This window comes from Channa argus, chromosome 14 (assembly GCF_033026475.1).
Source record: "Channa argus isolate prfri chromosome 14, Channa argus male v1.0, whole genome shotgun sequence".
NCBI lineage: Eukaryota > Metazoa > Chordata > Actinopteri > Anabantiformes > Channidae > Channa > Channa argus.
This window is the reverse complement of record NC_090210.1, coordinates 965,003-980,752: the sequence shown is the minus strand read 5'-3', so window position 1 is coordinate 980,752 and position 15,750 is coordinate 965,003. Positions and strand designations below refer to the sequence as shown.

Below are 15,750 nucleotides of genomic sequence, written 5' to 3'. Positions count from 1 at the left end.
TTCCATAATAAATTATTTACTCAAACCTCAAACCCACACTGGCAGCAATCACACAGAGGAGCAGTGCAATAGTTTCGTTGCACATTTCACCACCAAGGTGGACATCATCCACTCATCACTGTCTTTCCCAAACCCCCCACCCCCAGACCTCAAGGCCAGAAGGCTGTCTGTCACAGTTTTCGGTCACTACAGTGAAAGAAGTTGAGGTTATCATACAGAGGATGAAATCTTCAACCTGCACCTTGGACCCGCTCTTCACACTCCCTTGGTAAAAGCTAATGTCTCAGACATAAAAAAGAGCGCTAATTGACACTACACCCAAAGCACTGATCCCAGATGCATTTCCAGCACTCTGGTCTGGTCTTCTGAAACTCTACAAAGTGTGTAGTAAATTTACCTCAGATGCTCCTACATGTTGCCAGCATGGGACAGGTGAACAAGGTCTGGGACTCAATCAGAGTGCAACCGAATAAATCTGTGAAACACAAACACAACATTCCCTGAAGAACTACAACATCATCTACTCCAGCAGTCATGGACTGCAGTCATGGACTGCTGGAGTGTAGCCTTGCTATCTTCCCACCTGGTCTCCTGGACACACAGTATGTCCACCTTCCTTCTCTGCATCATGTCAATCAACTCTCTAGCCTTCCCTGTCATAGTCCCAACATTCAAAGTCCCTACTGTCAGTCCTACATTCTTAGCTTTCCTCTTCTCTCTCTGCCTGCGAAAACACACGTTCCTCCTCTCCTTCTTTGTCTTCGACCAACAGTAGTCCAATTTCTACCGTTACCGTTTAGGTCAACAGCACCGGTGGCGGTTGTTGTTAACCCGGACCCCGACCGATCCGGTATGGAAGTCATTGTCACGATTTTGCATGTTTATTTTGGCATGTGTTTTACGTCGGATGCCCTTCCTGCCACAAACCTCTGCATTTATCCAGACTTGGGACTGGCACAAGAAGACACTGGCTTGTGTTCCTTTGCGGTAGAGCAACAATCATTTCACCATTTATGATACGATTTAGGCATGATATTTAAACTTTGGGGCCAAAGACCTTCATTCATGGACTGCCTGAGCCATGTAGCTCAGAAGTTACCTGGCAACTTTAGCCATCTGCCTTTTTACACCTGTACAGCTGGACTGAGGTCAGGTGACCCTGGAAGTGAAGGTCATCCCACTGGTGGGCCATAACAAACTCCCTGGCAGCATTAGCTGTGAGTATGAACCAGCATGGATGTGAAATTAAAGACGAGCCTAAATCCAGTGCTTTAATCTCCTTTCATGTTACATATGATAAACCACACAGCCAAACAATAAAAATGATGGACTCGACAAGCTATATGCTGTACTGTACTGTGTGTCTTCTAACCTGTTGCCAGTTTTATCCTGGTTGGTTATCACCAGTTTATTAGGTGCAGTTGTGCGCAGCCTCAGTAATCCATCCTCCATGATGATGATGTCAGGGTGAGCAAGTTTCTGCATCAGCTTTCCCATGAAGGACCCGGCTACCAACAGGACACAAATCACTTATGTTAAACATTTATTTTGGTGTACAAACTGCCTCCAAAAGAAAAAGTCCAGTAATCCTACAACTAAATAGAAGTCTTTTCATCATGAAGCCTTGGGATCAGATGTCCCTCTTGGACTCAATAAATGATACATGTCTGTACATATATGTAAAAAGGCTGTTTCCCAGGTGGAATAGAGGAGCTACAGTCAGTAAACCAGTTTTGAAATGAAGAAAGATTAGCATTGGTGTATCTGTGCAGTATTTATATCTGTGCCTATCAGATACAAATACTATGAAAATATAATGGATATGCATAGTTGTGTGGTACAACCCACACAATAACCAAGTTTCCCTCCTTTCATTATAAAGTTAACTTGTTTTTTGCCAATTAAAAGGAAATATTAGTCATAAAGTCACATGTTGTTAATATTTTTCAGTCTGTGTGGTCTGAGTGACCGTTTTCTTGGCAGACAAATGTCAGTGTTGTGTTAAACAACTTGATGTTGAAATGATGTGAATTTTTTTATTAACAGCATTTTGGATGTAAGGTTAATTGCGCTGAGCATGTTTGCAAAGACTCTGTGATGAGTTAACAGCCATAAAAGCTCCATAACCAGGTTGAGGAAACACAGATATAGTCACTGGACATGACAATGTATGAGTTAAAACACCGTGAGCTGCACAACAGCTGACGATCATGTCCTAAAAACCAGTAAAGTTGCCGGTCTGTGCGGATTCTCAGTCTCAGTTAGCTACACTAGCTGTAGCTGTTTACCTGCCTGCTAATGTTATCTCTGTAGCTAACAGTTAGCTCTGCTGTCAGGATCAGAAACAATGTAAACACTGTTTGGCTAAGGAGAATAAAGTCAAGAGCAAAAGACCACGGCCACCTCAAAGACAGGTAAAGGTGAGAGTCACCTGAGGGACTGTAGCGGCAGCTCTGCGCCGCTCCGTTAAGCACTGGCTTTACTGTTCCCCAATGGGCCTGAGCGCTGACTGTAAGGCACGTTGTGCACTGAACCGTTCTCGGCGTATAAGGGTGAGCCTGGGAGCCCGAGCTGAGGGCAAGAAAAACCTTCCAGTACAGACAAATCGGATTACGAACACACAAATCTTGCAGACGGCAGAACAGTAGCAAAGTTCCACCTGTGTTTTTCTCAGACATTTATATTTAGTATTTTGAGGCAATACATTTGCACATTATTTTACACACATAAATATTATTTACAGTTACAGATTTGTGTACAGACACACAAGTCCAAGTACGCACACACAAACCCCTGTACACATACTAATCGTTTTTCTAGAATTCTACTTTCATAGTTATTCACGTAGCCCATCTGTAATTTTTGTCTTGCAACAGCAGAAACCACAGTGGTAAGACTAAGCTCTGCAGTGTTATTAAAATGTAAATTTCAATGCCACGTAAAGGATGTTGTGTAATGGAAGTTGGCCACTCAACAGAGAATTCTTGTTCTTAATATTAAGATGTATGACCAGTGTAATTTATGATAAGACTGGCGTTTGCTGTAAAGCCCCCTACCCCCACAGCACAGTTACTTAAGCATGATATTGTCCTAAAAGGCAGTTGATTAATCGACATACCCGAGGACAAATCTAAATCCAAATCAAAAAGCTAATTAAAATGTAATCTTAATGTTTATTCTAACTTGGCGGTTTTTTTGTTAGAACAACCTTGTACAGGGAGTGTTATGATTTTTGATGTCTATATTTTAAGTGTGGTTCACTTGTTAAAATGATCCGATGGATGATTTGAAGCTTCTTCAAACCAAACAACAAATTCGACAGGACCACTGTCATTAATGTAAACTGATGCAGTAGCACCTCAGTGCTTATACAGAGAGGCCATAATTTAACCATGCCTAGTATTTATACAATAGCTAGATAAAATAATAAAAACACAGTGCACTTCCAAAAAAAAGTATCATACAGTTGAATTATCACGTCTTTAAAATCAACATCTACGATGAATTTATTACAGGACTGTGGAATTAGAAAAAATAAAAAACTGCCAACTGAGTGTACAGTAGAGTGCAAGGGGAATTGTTTTGGAAATGTAAAATCACTCTGCCTCCTGTGGTAGCTAAAGGCAAAAAAACAGAAAAGGCATCAACAGTTTCCATAGACAGCAGCTTAAAAACATAAATCCAAAAGTGCGCAAGAAAGTTTAGGTACTGAGTTAAAATAAAAGTTTGAGAATGTTCACTTACATCTGTCATGGAAATTCCCCTGCTATTAGTTACAGTAGTGTGTGTGCATTATATAGACAGTTTGCTTGTATGCACTGTAACGTGAAGCTCTCACATCAGCCTACAAACACAACAAGAATGGTGGAAGGCAGAGCTATTTATGAACAAAAAAAAGGTTGTATTGTGGTTTTAAGCTTGGATCATCCAAAGAAAAGGATGTGAATCAAATATTTGTAAATTGTGCCAGAAAATGGAACCAGCACAGTGTGAAAATTGAATCCTTTGCAAAACCAACACCACAATATAAGAAGGAGATCATTGCACTGCTGCATCACAGCAACAACAATACCAAACTCAGAAAGCTTTGAATGTGACAAAGATTTGGCTTTGGTCATCACATATTTACTCTCACACACTGTGTACCAATTACCATGTATCCTATGCACAGTATTACTAACAAACAACATACAGTACAATTTTTCAAAGTACGTCAAATGATATTGTAAAATGGGGTTGAATCATAGCAGGCTATTGTCACACCCCTTTTACAAATTTCCCTGGGGCATTGCAATTAATCTACCACCTACTGAACAGTGAGTTATCATGGTTGTTAACCTCTGTGACTAAAGCTGCACTTTCTGTATTAGCTGTATAAGTGAGCCCACTAATCTCTGTGGTAGGGAGACACACTGGAATCTGCTGCACAAATCCTTACAAATTACAGTGTTCACATTATGCTGTACCTTTGTCTAATTTTGATAAAAGAAAGAATTAAGTAAATGATGTTGTTGGTTGTCTAGGTTTACACTTTCACACATCCTTTTACTGCTTTTTATTTCATCAGCACTCCCTTCTTTAGTTGTCTATATTATACTCTACTTAATGATAACAGCCATCTCCTCTCCTGGACACTCCTGGTGGTGCCATTCTTTGCTCTGCTCTTTTAGAATCAGCCTTGAATCTTAATTGACATGGAAACAGGCAGTTATTTTCCACTCCACATATTTTCATAGTGTTTCGTTGGCAGGAGTGATGATTATGGACTATGATGAAATCTATTGCTGTTGTTAAAAAGAGAGTTACAGGGATACTTAAACAAACTGGTTACATAAAAGGTCTATGTCTCTTTTGCTGTGGCCATGTCTCCTTTCTCTCTACTTGGTTTTCCTCTAACTGGAAATCTTTTGAAGCTTCATAGATTCATTCCTTGATTGGTCGTCTCTTCATGGATGACATTTACATAGTTTACAGTGAACATCACGAACAGTCATGTATACAATCCCCGTGAGAGGCAGATAGAAAACAAATACAGGAGGAATAAAGCAAGTGAAAGGAGGTTTTCTCTGCATCCGTCTGTTGTTGTTTGTTTTGGGTCTGCTGACCTTTTTGAAGACACACAGTCAAAATAAAAAAATTGAAGATAGCACTTGAGAAAAATCAGTTGAACAAAATGTCAGCAAACCAAGAGGCTGAAGTGCACATCGATTTAGCCTCGTAAACTTCAGTGCTGGACCCCGCATGAGAGAAAAAGCATTGAAGTAGGTTGGATCTACACTGACATGTGATGGATCCTTTGCAGCCCATCATCTGGAGCAAAATAGCATTTTGACACTTTCTGTGGATTTGGTTCTTCTGTGTTCCTGCTACTGGTTTTCAACACCTGTTGGACTTAGGGGCCACCTGTTTTCCCCCTGAGCTTTGTAGTTGAAGACTGTTCTGTCTGTCTGACTGTGTGAGTGCATGTTTGAAAAATTTTGCCCTGTTACTTCATGCCAGCCTGTTTTTAGTCATTGAAGAGCAGCACGGCTGGGAAATAAATCCTGACCCACACAAGCGTTATGGTGTGACTGGCGTGCGGTGTCTGGGTTCTTTGGTCAGCAGAAATCCATCTCATTAACCAGCAAGTTGCACACAAATTCACAACCACATCCTTCACACTTCACACACGCCTCTCGAGGCTCAGTCTTGGCAGTCTCGACTCTGCTGCCCACAGACAAAAGACAGACGCAGCAGCAGGAAGCCAACTATCTGGACAGGTAGCAGCCATCGGCTCTGTCACTCAACAAATGTTTTAATTTGCTGCATTTCACCTCAAGAAGCAGCAGAGAAATTTACCTGTGCAGAGCCAGTCTAAAACAGGTACCAGTTTATGCTGGATTACATTTAAATTAGCTATGCTGTTATAGACAATTTCACAGTCAGGTCAAGAATTTCTTGCCCATTTTTTAGATAAACATTTGATGGTTTTATCTTCTAAAACATGAGTGAAAAAACATTAGTGACAAATCTCATTAGACATGCTTTTATTTTTTATTTTTCAAAAATGTGATGAGATTCAATAGTCATATATATACACACACACACATAATAGCAGTACAATATGACTAACCAGAATAATCCAGGTTTTTTGTATATTTCTTATTGCTACGTGGCAAAAAAAGTTACCAGTAGGTGCAGTAAATTCTCAGAAAACAAACAAGACCCAGCATTCATGATATGTAGCTCGTAAGGCTGTTCAATTGGGCAATTAGTTGAACGGGGTGTGTTGAAAAAAAAACTGTAGATTCTGATTTGTATTCAGTGTATGGATGTTGATGTTTTGCTATTTGCTTTGTCTAAGCATTTACTTATCCTTTATTTGAAACAGTTTTTCAAAACACCAGTTAGTCAAGATCAAAGAGTTGTATTAAACACAAAACTGACCAGACATGGAGTAACAGATTTAAAAACATGAAATTAAAGTGCCTTATAGTAAAGATGGATAATTTATCTTTTTTCTCATTAGTCTGGCTGAAATATCAGTTAAGCAGTATATTATTTATCTTAAGTATTTTGAGTGGCAGAAATCTAACATTTGCTAAATTCTCCAATGTTATAAACCCCAGCATCAGACCTGACACATGCATTTGATGTCTGTACATTTTAACAGCAATGCTGTTTGAACAGCTTCTGTGTTTTTATTGTTCGCTGTTTGTGTTTCATCAGAAAATCTGATGTCATTCAGGGTTTTTATTGTCTTCTTCAACTTCATTCTCTTTTTTCTCTTGCTGATTAGTGAAACCGTAAACCTACAGTTCCAAGTGCCCCTTCTTTCTTCCCCTTGCTCATGTGTTCAGTGCATAGTGTATTTCCACTCGCCATCTCATTTCACCATAACTGCTTTTTAAACCACTTCACTGGAAAATTGACTTTCTGTGTCAATTCAGTTGAACAGCTCCATTTAGGGCTCCTTGTTTTCTTGCTTCTGTAGTTGCCTTTGTTGTTGATTCTGTTTCTGTCAAATTCCTATGTTCTTTTTAGAATAGGAGTAAACCTCTACATTTATTTCACTGGTTTTCCTTCAGGCACATCAAAAGAACTTAGAAAGATTGATAGTGTTTGGTTCGAGTTTGTACAGCGAATAATATACCAAATCACAGTATTGATGAAAATGAACTCTCAAAACATTAATACTATGTAGCAGCAGAGACAGCATCTGTTTAGTTAAACATTTGACACATTTGTGTGATTAAAATGCATTTAACATTGATTTGGCCTTATCCTAATTTATTTTCCTTATCTTTGTCTTTATTTTCCCTCAGGAATGAGAGACTTTCTTGGTTTAAAACTGCCATCCCAGACGCCAGCATTTTGAATGTCATCGAACGACAAACTGCAAATCTGACTGGTGTGATGCTGTAAGGAGAGGATACCTAAATGGAAATGTCAGCTGTGTGCTATCACTGAGATCACATGTAGCTTAGAAGGTTTATGTGCTACTTCTTGGACTTACAGGAATAGATTTCAACGCTGGGATACCAAATGGTTGCAGCACTAACTTGACACTAGGATAATGATTCAGCATATGATCACATCCACATCAGCAAAATCGTATCTGCACTGAGGGATTTATTTCTTAGATTATACTAAACTTGTTAATTATAGATATTGCCCATATATGAATTCTTAACGTGTTCTTAATAAAGGCCGTTCCAAAAACAAGGCTGTTTATATTTTAGTACCTTTTTCATAAAGGTAGCCTTGATATGCACAGAAAACACTGGCAACTGTGACTGTAGGTAGAGCTAACTGGCTGTAGTGCAGACTCCTTCGTCTCATTAATGACCTCTGCAGAAGTCAGAAAGTCAGGTATCATCTAACCACATGTTTTTATCGGAGTTTTACAAGCAGCTAAAATTGCCCACATGGCCGTCCGTATGAGCACATTTTCTTAGCTTCACCACGCCAGCTTTGTGGTGGCTGGCTGTCACAGGTTGGTCACATCCCTCGGCCATGACCCGGCTGATGTTGGGCCGGACTCTGGAGCGCATCTGTAAAGGCGTCCTGCTCCTCTGCCTGCTCCACTTCCTCATCATGATGATATTGTACTTTGACGTGTACTCACAGCGCTTCGACCTCTTCAGCCGTTTTAACAACGGGCGCAATGGATCCAGGAATAACATTAGCGGAGCAGCAGGGAGCGGACATCATTATTACTACTACAACCTTTCCAGGCCAAACACAACAATAGCCAGCTACCTTGCTACGGGAGAGCAGCTGATGTTGAGCCTGCAGCCGGAGACCAATCAGACACCTTCCCCCAAGCCATTGCCTCCTTGCCCTGAAAACCCACCTGGCCTTGGTGAGTAGTCCTTTGAGTTGACAAAGCAGTGTGCCACTTTAACTTTAAGTCAATTCCTGGCATGTTGCAGCAAGCTAACACTACCTAACCAGTCTGCAAACATCAGCCTTTTGTTTTCTCAATACTTTGATGGCAGGAGCAGATGTGAAGCAGAAGTTTGCAGTCTTTGCTCTGTGTGTTGAGTAGATATCTGTGCTCTCCCTCAAGCCTGTAGCAGTAAATATTGTAGCTCTACTCCATGGCATGACATGTTTTTTATTAAATGCAGAAGGTTGGAGGTGTAGCATATGGTGCAGGTCTTTCATTGTCTTGCACATGAAGTCATATAAAAGTTAGATTTTACCTTGTGTCTGTGCTTTTAGTACAACATGGTTGTTGTACAGTATGTCAATGTACATCCTTCTGTAAACTGAGATCTAAAATAATATAGTTTAGTATAACTCATAAAGTCATGTAGAAGTTTTCCTTTAACTGTTTTGTTTTTCCAGTCAGCTTGTTTTACTGTTTATTTATTTATTAGTACTATACATACTACAGACCCAATAATGAAAAACAGGATTATTTGCACACCAGTGATTGATGCAATGAATAGGGAAGATGAGACTTTGATTTGAGCTTGATGCTACAGGCTACTCCTTTATATTCATTTAATAAATGCTGCTCCATATTTATTGCAATTAACAGGAATGCAAATGTAGCCCTAATTTAGTTCTCGGGTCAGTCTGAAACATAAAATGGTGTCATTGATTTACAATGTAGTAGTGCAACATTATAGACTTACCGTGGAGCTCTTTACAGAAACATGCAAAGATGCACAGATACAGCTTTAAAATTAAATCTGTTTTTTTTTTTTGTTTTGTTTTTTTTTTAAACAGAACTTGGAAATGGAGTAAGTAAAGTTTTTAAAATTTGATTCAAATTATAAGTCCTTTACAGTTTACGCTTTAGGTTTTCAAACAAATCCCTTAATCCTCTTTGTGTATTTGTAAAAACATCATCATTATAATGTACCGCGAGACCGTACAGTGTCTGGACTTGGCCAGAATTTCCTTCGTCAGCAAAAAGTTTTTAATTAACTGCTGTACCAGTGACATTAGACACACACACAGATGCATATATATACTAGTAAATATACAGTGCATCCAGAAAGAATTTACAATATTTAACTTTTTTACATTTTGTTATGTTATGGCCTTATTCCAAAATTAATCAAACTTATTATTTCTCAAAATTCTACAAACAATACCTCATAATGACAATGTGAAAAAAGTTTGTTTGAAATGTTTGCAAATTTATTAAAAAAAAAATAAAAATCATGTGTACATAAGTATTCACAGCCTTTGCCATGACACAATTGAGCTCTGGTGGATCCTGTTTCCACTGATTATTGAGATGTTTCTACAATGTAATTGGAGCCCAGCTGTGGGAAATTCAGTTGATTAGACATGATCTGGAAAAGCATATACCTGTCTATATAAGGTCCCACAGTTACAATTACAATTGCAATTTACACAGGTTTAAATTTTTTTCAGTTTTCACTTTTTTTTTTTTTACTTTGTTTTTAAACAGAAGTTGGAAATAAATTTAAATCCTTAGTACGTTTTAGAGGCAGATTGCAGGCATCTTGATTCTTGACTTTGTGAATTTAGTTTTATTTTTTTAATTCAAATGACATCATGGATGCCAATTGTTGCTAAATATGCTATGCCGTTGTAGACAATTTCACAGTCAGGTTAAGATTTCTTGCCCATTATTTAGATAAACATTTGATGGTTTTATCTTCTCAAACATGAGTGATTAGTGCTTATCATACTCATTTTGAACTGTGGACAGACAAAAGAAGACATCTGAATACATAGCTTTAGCCTGCTGATTAGGAAAATACTGAATAAGTATCAGTGAAAGGTACAGAATATTTTTTCCAGCATTGAAGCTCCGAATGAGCACAGTGGCCTCCATCATCCGTAAATGGAAGAAGTTTTGAACCACCAGGACTCGTCTTAGAGCGGGCCGGAGGGCCAAGCTGAGCGAGAAGTCAGGGAACTGACCAAGAACCCGATGGTCACTCTGAAAAAGCTCCAGCATTTATCTGTGGATAGGAGAGGAGAACCTTCCAGAAGAACAACCATCTCTGCAGCACTCCACCATTCAGGCCTGTATGGTAGAGTGGCCTGACATAAACCAATTCTCAGAATGACAGCCCAACTGGAGTTTGCCAAAGGACTCTCAGACCTTGAGAAACAAAATTCTCTGGTCTGATGTAACAAACATTGAACTCTTTTGCCTGAATGCGAAGCGTCATGTCTGGAGGAAAGCAGGCAACGCTCACCAACTGGCCAATACCATCACTACAGTAAAGCATGGTGGTGGCAGCATCATGCCGTTAGGATTTTTTTCAGTGGCAGGAACTGGGAGACTAGTCAGGATGAAGGAAAAGAAGATTGCAGCAATGTACAGAGACATAGTTGATGAAAACCTGTTCCAGAGAGCTCTGGACCTCAGACTGGGGCGACGGTTCAACAGGACAACGACCCTGAGCACACAGCCAAGATAACAAAGGAGTGGCTTTGGGACAACTCTGTGAATGTACTTGAGTGGGGCAACCGGAGCACAGACTTGAACCCAATTGAACATCTCTACAGAGATCTGAAATTGGCTGTGCACTGACGCTCCCCATTGAACATGATGGAGGTGGAGAGTTACTGCATAGAAGAATGGAAGAAACTGCCCCAAAACTGGTCAGCCAAGCTTGTAGCATCATACTCAAAAAGAACTGAGTCTGTAATTGGTGCTAAAGGTGCTTCAACAAAGTATTAAGCAAAGGCAGTGAATACTCTTGTGCATTTGATTTTTTTCAATTTTTTGGTTTTAAGAAATTTGCAAAGATTTGAAACTAACTCAACAAATCAAGGGATGATCGAGTCACACTAAACGTGGGGTTTACTAAACCTGTAATTACGTGGTGGAAACACATAGGGTGTCTTTTCCTTTTCCTTTGTGTCATAAATAATGAGGGGTAGGAGCTCAAAAAGTTGTTGTTATCTCACATTATCTAAAGTAGACTTGACCTGTGAGCTACATCCTGATTATCCCTGCTGGTAAGTCATCCTGATACTTGTGAGACCAAATACTCTTTTTTTATTAGTTTAAATTTCCCCATGATCTCAAATTTGTGTTTGCTTATTGGTCAGTTTAATGCTTAAGCTTCTGGAAGGCTGTTGTCATGTTCATACATACCTAAGGATGAGTGTTTTCTTTATGTTCACTTGAAATCTGAGTGTACAAGTACGAGACTTTGTGCCCAAGATCCAACTTTTAATTTAATTTTTTTTTTTTTTTGCACATTTATAGTTTTTGGACATAAGAGCAGGAGAAGTAAAAGACGAGTTCTTTGGACTAGGTTTTGCTCTGTTTTAACAGAAAATTATTCAGGACCAACTATTTTTGTTTCAAAACATGTCTGCCCGCAGTTTTTTTTACAGACTGCATTTATGCAATCACATTGTAGTTAATGTACATTTGTTGTTTCATAAGAAACAACATCAATGCATTAAAAAGAAATTAATGTCTTTTTAGAAAATGTCTTGCATTTTACACAAGCTGGATACTGTTAATAGTATCCAACCTAAGACCTAAGAAAAGGCTGAAAAGAAGGGGTGAAAACTGCAGGCAAAGTTTTATCACAGATTTAAAGCATAGAGGGTGAGAGAAACATTTTTTCTCAGTTGCTGTAAGCTTTAACACACATGAAACTATTATTTTTTTAAGTGACTTAGTTTGATTTTGAATACAATACAATTTTATTTTCTAAGTGAATAATTTCTTCAGCACCAAATTAAAATGTATATGTTTTTAATTAAAGGTTTCCAAAAATAAATGGACAGCAAATAATATTTGTCACAGTTGTAGAAAGCAATTTTAATTTGCTCTTCAATCAATTAGAAAAAGTCTATGAAATTATTAGTAAACTACAGAGCTCGACAAAAAAGATTTAGCCGCATACAGTATGTCAACTGTGCTCCTCTTTTTTGAGGTTCTGCATTTTTTCCTTTAGGTTTCATATTTGATTTAAAATTGTGACATTTGGCTGTAATGTAATTTCATTAGTTGTGCTCATGTTTACTTTTATCTGGTAATTTTATATATATATCCCTGTATTTTAATGTTGTATGTGGTTAATAACAGATTTATATTACTTTTTTAGAACTACTTTGCTGATGAAATGAAAACATGTTTCTTATTTTCATCCTGTTTCATATATGAACTTAATCCCTCGTGAGCGGCATTTTGGCAGTGTGAAAATTGTTTACTCTTTTTTTACTGATTACTTTTCTCATTTGATAATAAGGTTTGTAACATGCTTTGAAATTGGGAATGGGAGATAAAGCTGTCAGGGTGATTTGTCAGAAGCTGAGGTTCGTTGATTCCATTATTTGGCGTGGAATTGGCTGTCACTGACTCTGGATTTGGCATTCATACCAGACACAGGTGTACTCTTGTAGCTTATCTCTGCCTTTTCTCTGTGATGGAGTGGCTGCCTGGGGGCTATAATGAGAACGAAGGCAGAGAAAGACTGAGCGAGTCTGTTTTTCAGTCACAGGTGCAGAGAATGAGAGAGAGTGAGATCTAGTGGATGTTGGTATGATGGTTTGTAAAAAGTGAGCCAGAAAGGATTGAGTGAGGGAGGGAACAGTGGGTGGAGAGGTGAAGGGTGTATAGGCAAAAAGAGAGAGACCTTAGATGGAGGTATATACACATACACACACATGGAAAGAGAGATAAACAAACAAACAAGCCCTTAGCTGTCCCAGAACACCAGCTGACAGGTGCTGTCTGTATGAGTGGCCTGCATCCACCGTTTATATCCTGGCTGTTTGTGTGAGTGTGTGTGCGTGCTGGCATGTGGGATATGCGGGATATGCAAATCAGCTGTTTTATCAAAAATGTAACCGAGCCATTGACAAACTTACTATTTGAGTATTTGATTCCTGCAAAAATCTAAAATGTGGTCCTAGATTAAAATAAAAAGAAAACTCTGCGTTGTGCTTGATTTGTAGATCATCATACCAGTTGGAATCACAAAGATAAGCTTTAATTTCAACCTAAAGCTGCAGGTAAGCATAAAATGAAACCAAAATGCAAAACATCAGTTGAATTACTATTTAAAAGGACAATATTTTTTAAGTGTACCACTCGGACATTGTAGGGAGGCTGTAGGATGTAGGACACTGGCACAAGCCAGAGAAAGTATCAGTCATATATAATTGATATATATAGTTTTTCACTAAGCCACCTTCACAGTTTTTGTGCCAATGACAGCATGTATTTGTGCAGTTATTAAAAATAGTAAACATTCTCACTTTTCGGCATTCGACACATCCTTGGTATTCTGTGTTTGTCACTGACGTGTTCGCGAAGCCTTTTCCCACAGTTTCCTGTAGGGCTGGCCTCAGATTGTTGCAGCTGTGGCTTCTAGTCTACACTGGATGGTTACATGAGCTTTAATGTGTTTGGTTTTGATCTGAGTGTTTTATAAAAACCTTTTCTTCTTGTAAACTGGATACTCAGATGCTTGTGTGTAAATTCTTACAGAGCTTGAACCTTATTATTTATTCTTGCTAGTAATCACGTCCTTCTCCACACACAACGTGTTCACGCACAAACACACATGCACATACAGTACAACTCAGTGGGACATTAAAATGTATTTTTCCAGACTTTTAATTGGATGCTCTACAATGTTTCTAATGTAACTAACAATAATGAAGCATCTTAAGACATTGTGTCTAAACAGAGGAAAAACTCTGCACTAATTACTATAATGTTACAGTATAACACTTCCAGTTCAGTGTTTTCACCTGCATCATCTGTATCCCATGTCATACACCACCACATTTAATGGTCAGTGCTTTACAAATGTTGGACAGATGCAGGATCAAGTGCTTGCTACTGTTGTGTTTAGTGCACACAGGGATCATCATAAGCTTTTGTATTTCAGCAGGATTAATGCTTCTCCTTTTTTGTACTCAATATTCTTCCCTCTTTTGTGTTGTCTCTTGAGGACTTTCTCCCCTGCTTGTCTTTACTATTAATGGTAATTAAGGCTTTACGTCAAAGGCAGCACATTTTCCTATTTTAATTGCTTTCTACTTCCTTGACATTGACATTTTCTTCTCCATCTCTCCCACATGCTGTACCCCAGTCTCTGCAATTCCTTGTTGCTACAGGATTGAAATTGGCTTTTGCCACATGAGCCATTCATTTTTAAAATAACTGATAAAAAAGATAAGGTTTTCAGTTGCTTATCCTCATCCTAGTAACAGCCAGATGAGCAGAGTGGTCCAAACCCTCCTCCATGACTTACCCAGTTGTATTTTCTTCACTTTGATATGAGTCTTCCTTCTACAAAGTTCACAGAGACTTACCTATCCTGTTGACACAAAGAAGTGTGAGGACACATTGGCTATATACTGACTTACCACTATTGGGTTAATGCCATGGCTCTAAAAAAGGATTTTCTTTGATTCCAGTCCTTCTGTTGGAAATTCGCTCTGATGTTAGTGTCAGTGTCCTGTAGTGTTACTAGACATCTGGCAAAGAGCCAAACTTTGTATATGTTTCAGACCACTTTCCCCCTCCTGGTGTTAAGGGTTGTAGTCTTGTTTCACAGGGAGGCCATGTAGAGGCAACAAATGTTCTGATAGGATCATGGTCAATCCTTTGGCCGATGGGAGCTTAGGGAGGGCCACAGCATGAGACAACTTTTAAAGCCTGTCAACAACGGTCAGAATCACAGTTTTACCTTGAGTTGGAGAGAGTCAATGGCAACATGACACCATGACCTGGAAGGTACAGGCAGAGGCTGCCAAAAACTTGCAGGGGGCCTCTGTGGCATCTTTATGCAAACACAGATGGGACAGGCTGCACCAAAGGTCTTAACATCCTGGGAAACTGTGGGCCACCAGAACCACTGTGCCACCAGGAATGCGGTCCATGTAATCCCAGGGTGACAATCCAAACGAGAAGAGTCACCCCACTTCAGGACCTGTGTGCATAAAATGGACGGTACAAACAGGCATCCAGTAGGACAACCAGATGGAACAATAGTGTCAGTGATTAGACTCACCATAACCCTGCGCTCCAGTGCCCAGCGTGTGACACAGTTTGACTGCTAAGCGTTCCCTGTTCCCTTTGTGGTAATTACTCACTGCAGGATTGAGCTTGCGAGAGAAATACGAAGTGCCAGTAGAAAATGGCGAAGCCGAGGAAGCACTGACGCTGCTTGCATCCTGCAGGGATCGGCCATTCGAGGACTGCTCTGATCTTGCCCTGATCCATTCCGACAGCTCCTGGAGAGACAACAAAGCTGAGAAATGTTGTCTGCGGGGTATGGAACTCACACTTCT

At 39.3% G+C, this 15,750-nt stretch overlaps 1 protein-coding gene across 2 annotated transcripts in view; it reads left to right on the top strand.

Moving 5' to 3' along the window:
• The window catches only part of b4galt2 (UDP-Gal:betaGlcNAc beta 1,4- galactosyltransferase, polypeptide 2), a 149,299-nt gene that overhangs the window by 18,296 nt on the left and 115,253 nt on the right, over positions 1-15,750 (top strand). For both annotated transcript variants that reach the window (XM_067475136.1, XM_067475139.1), the window contains exon 2: positions 7,305-8,344. In XM_067475136.1, the coding sequence (XP_067331237.1) occupies positions 7,996-8,344 (349 nt within the window). In that variant the 5' untranslated portion in view covers positions 7,305-7,995. The remainder of the gene's footprint in view (positions 1-7,304; positions 8,345-15,750) is intronic.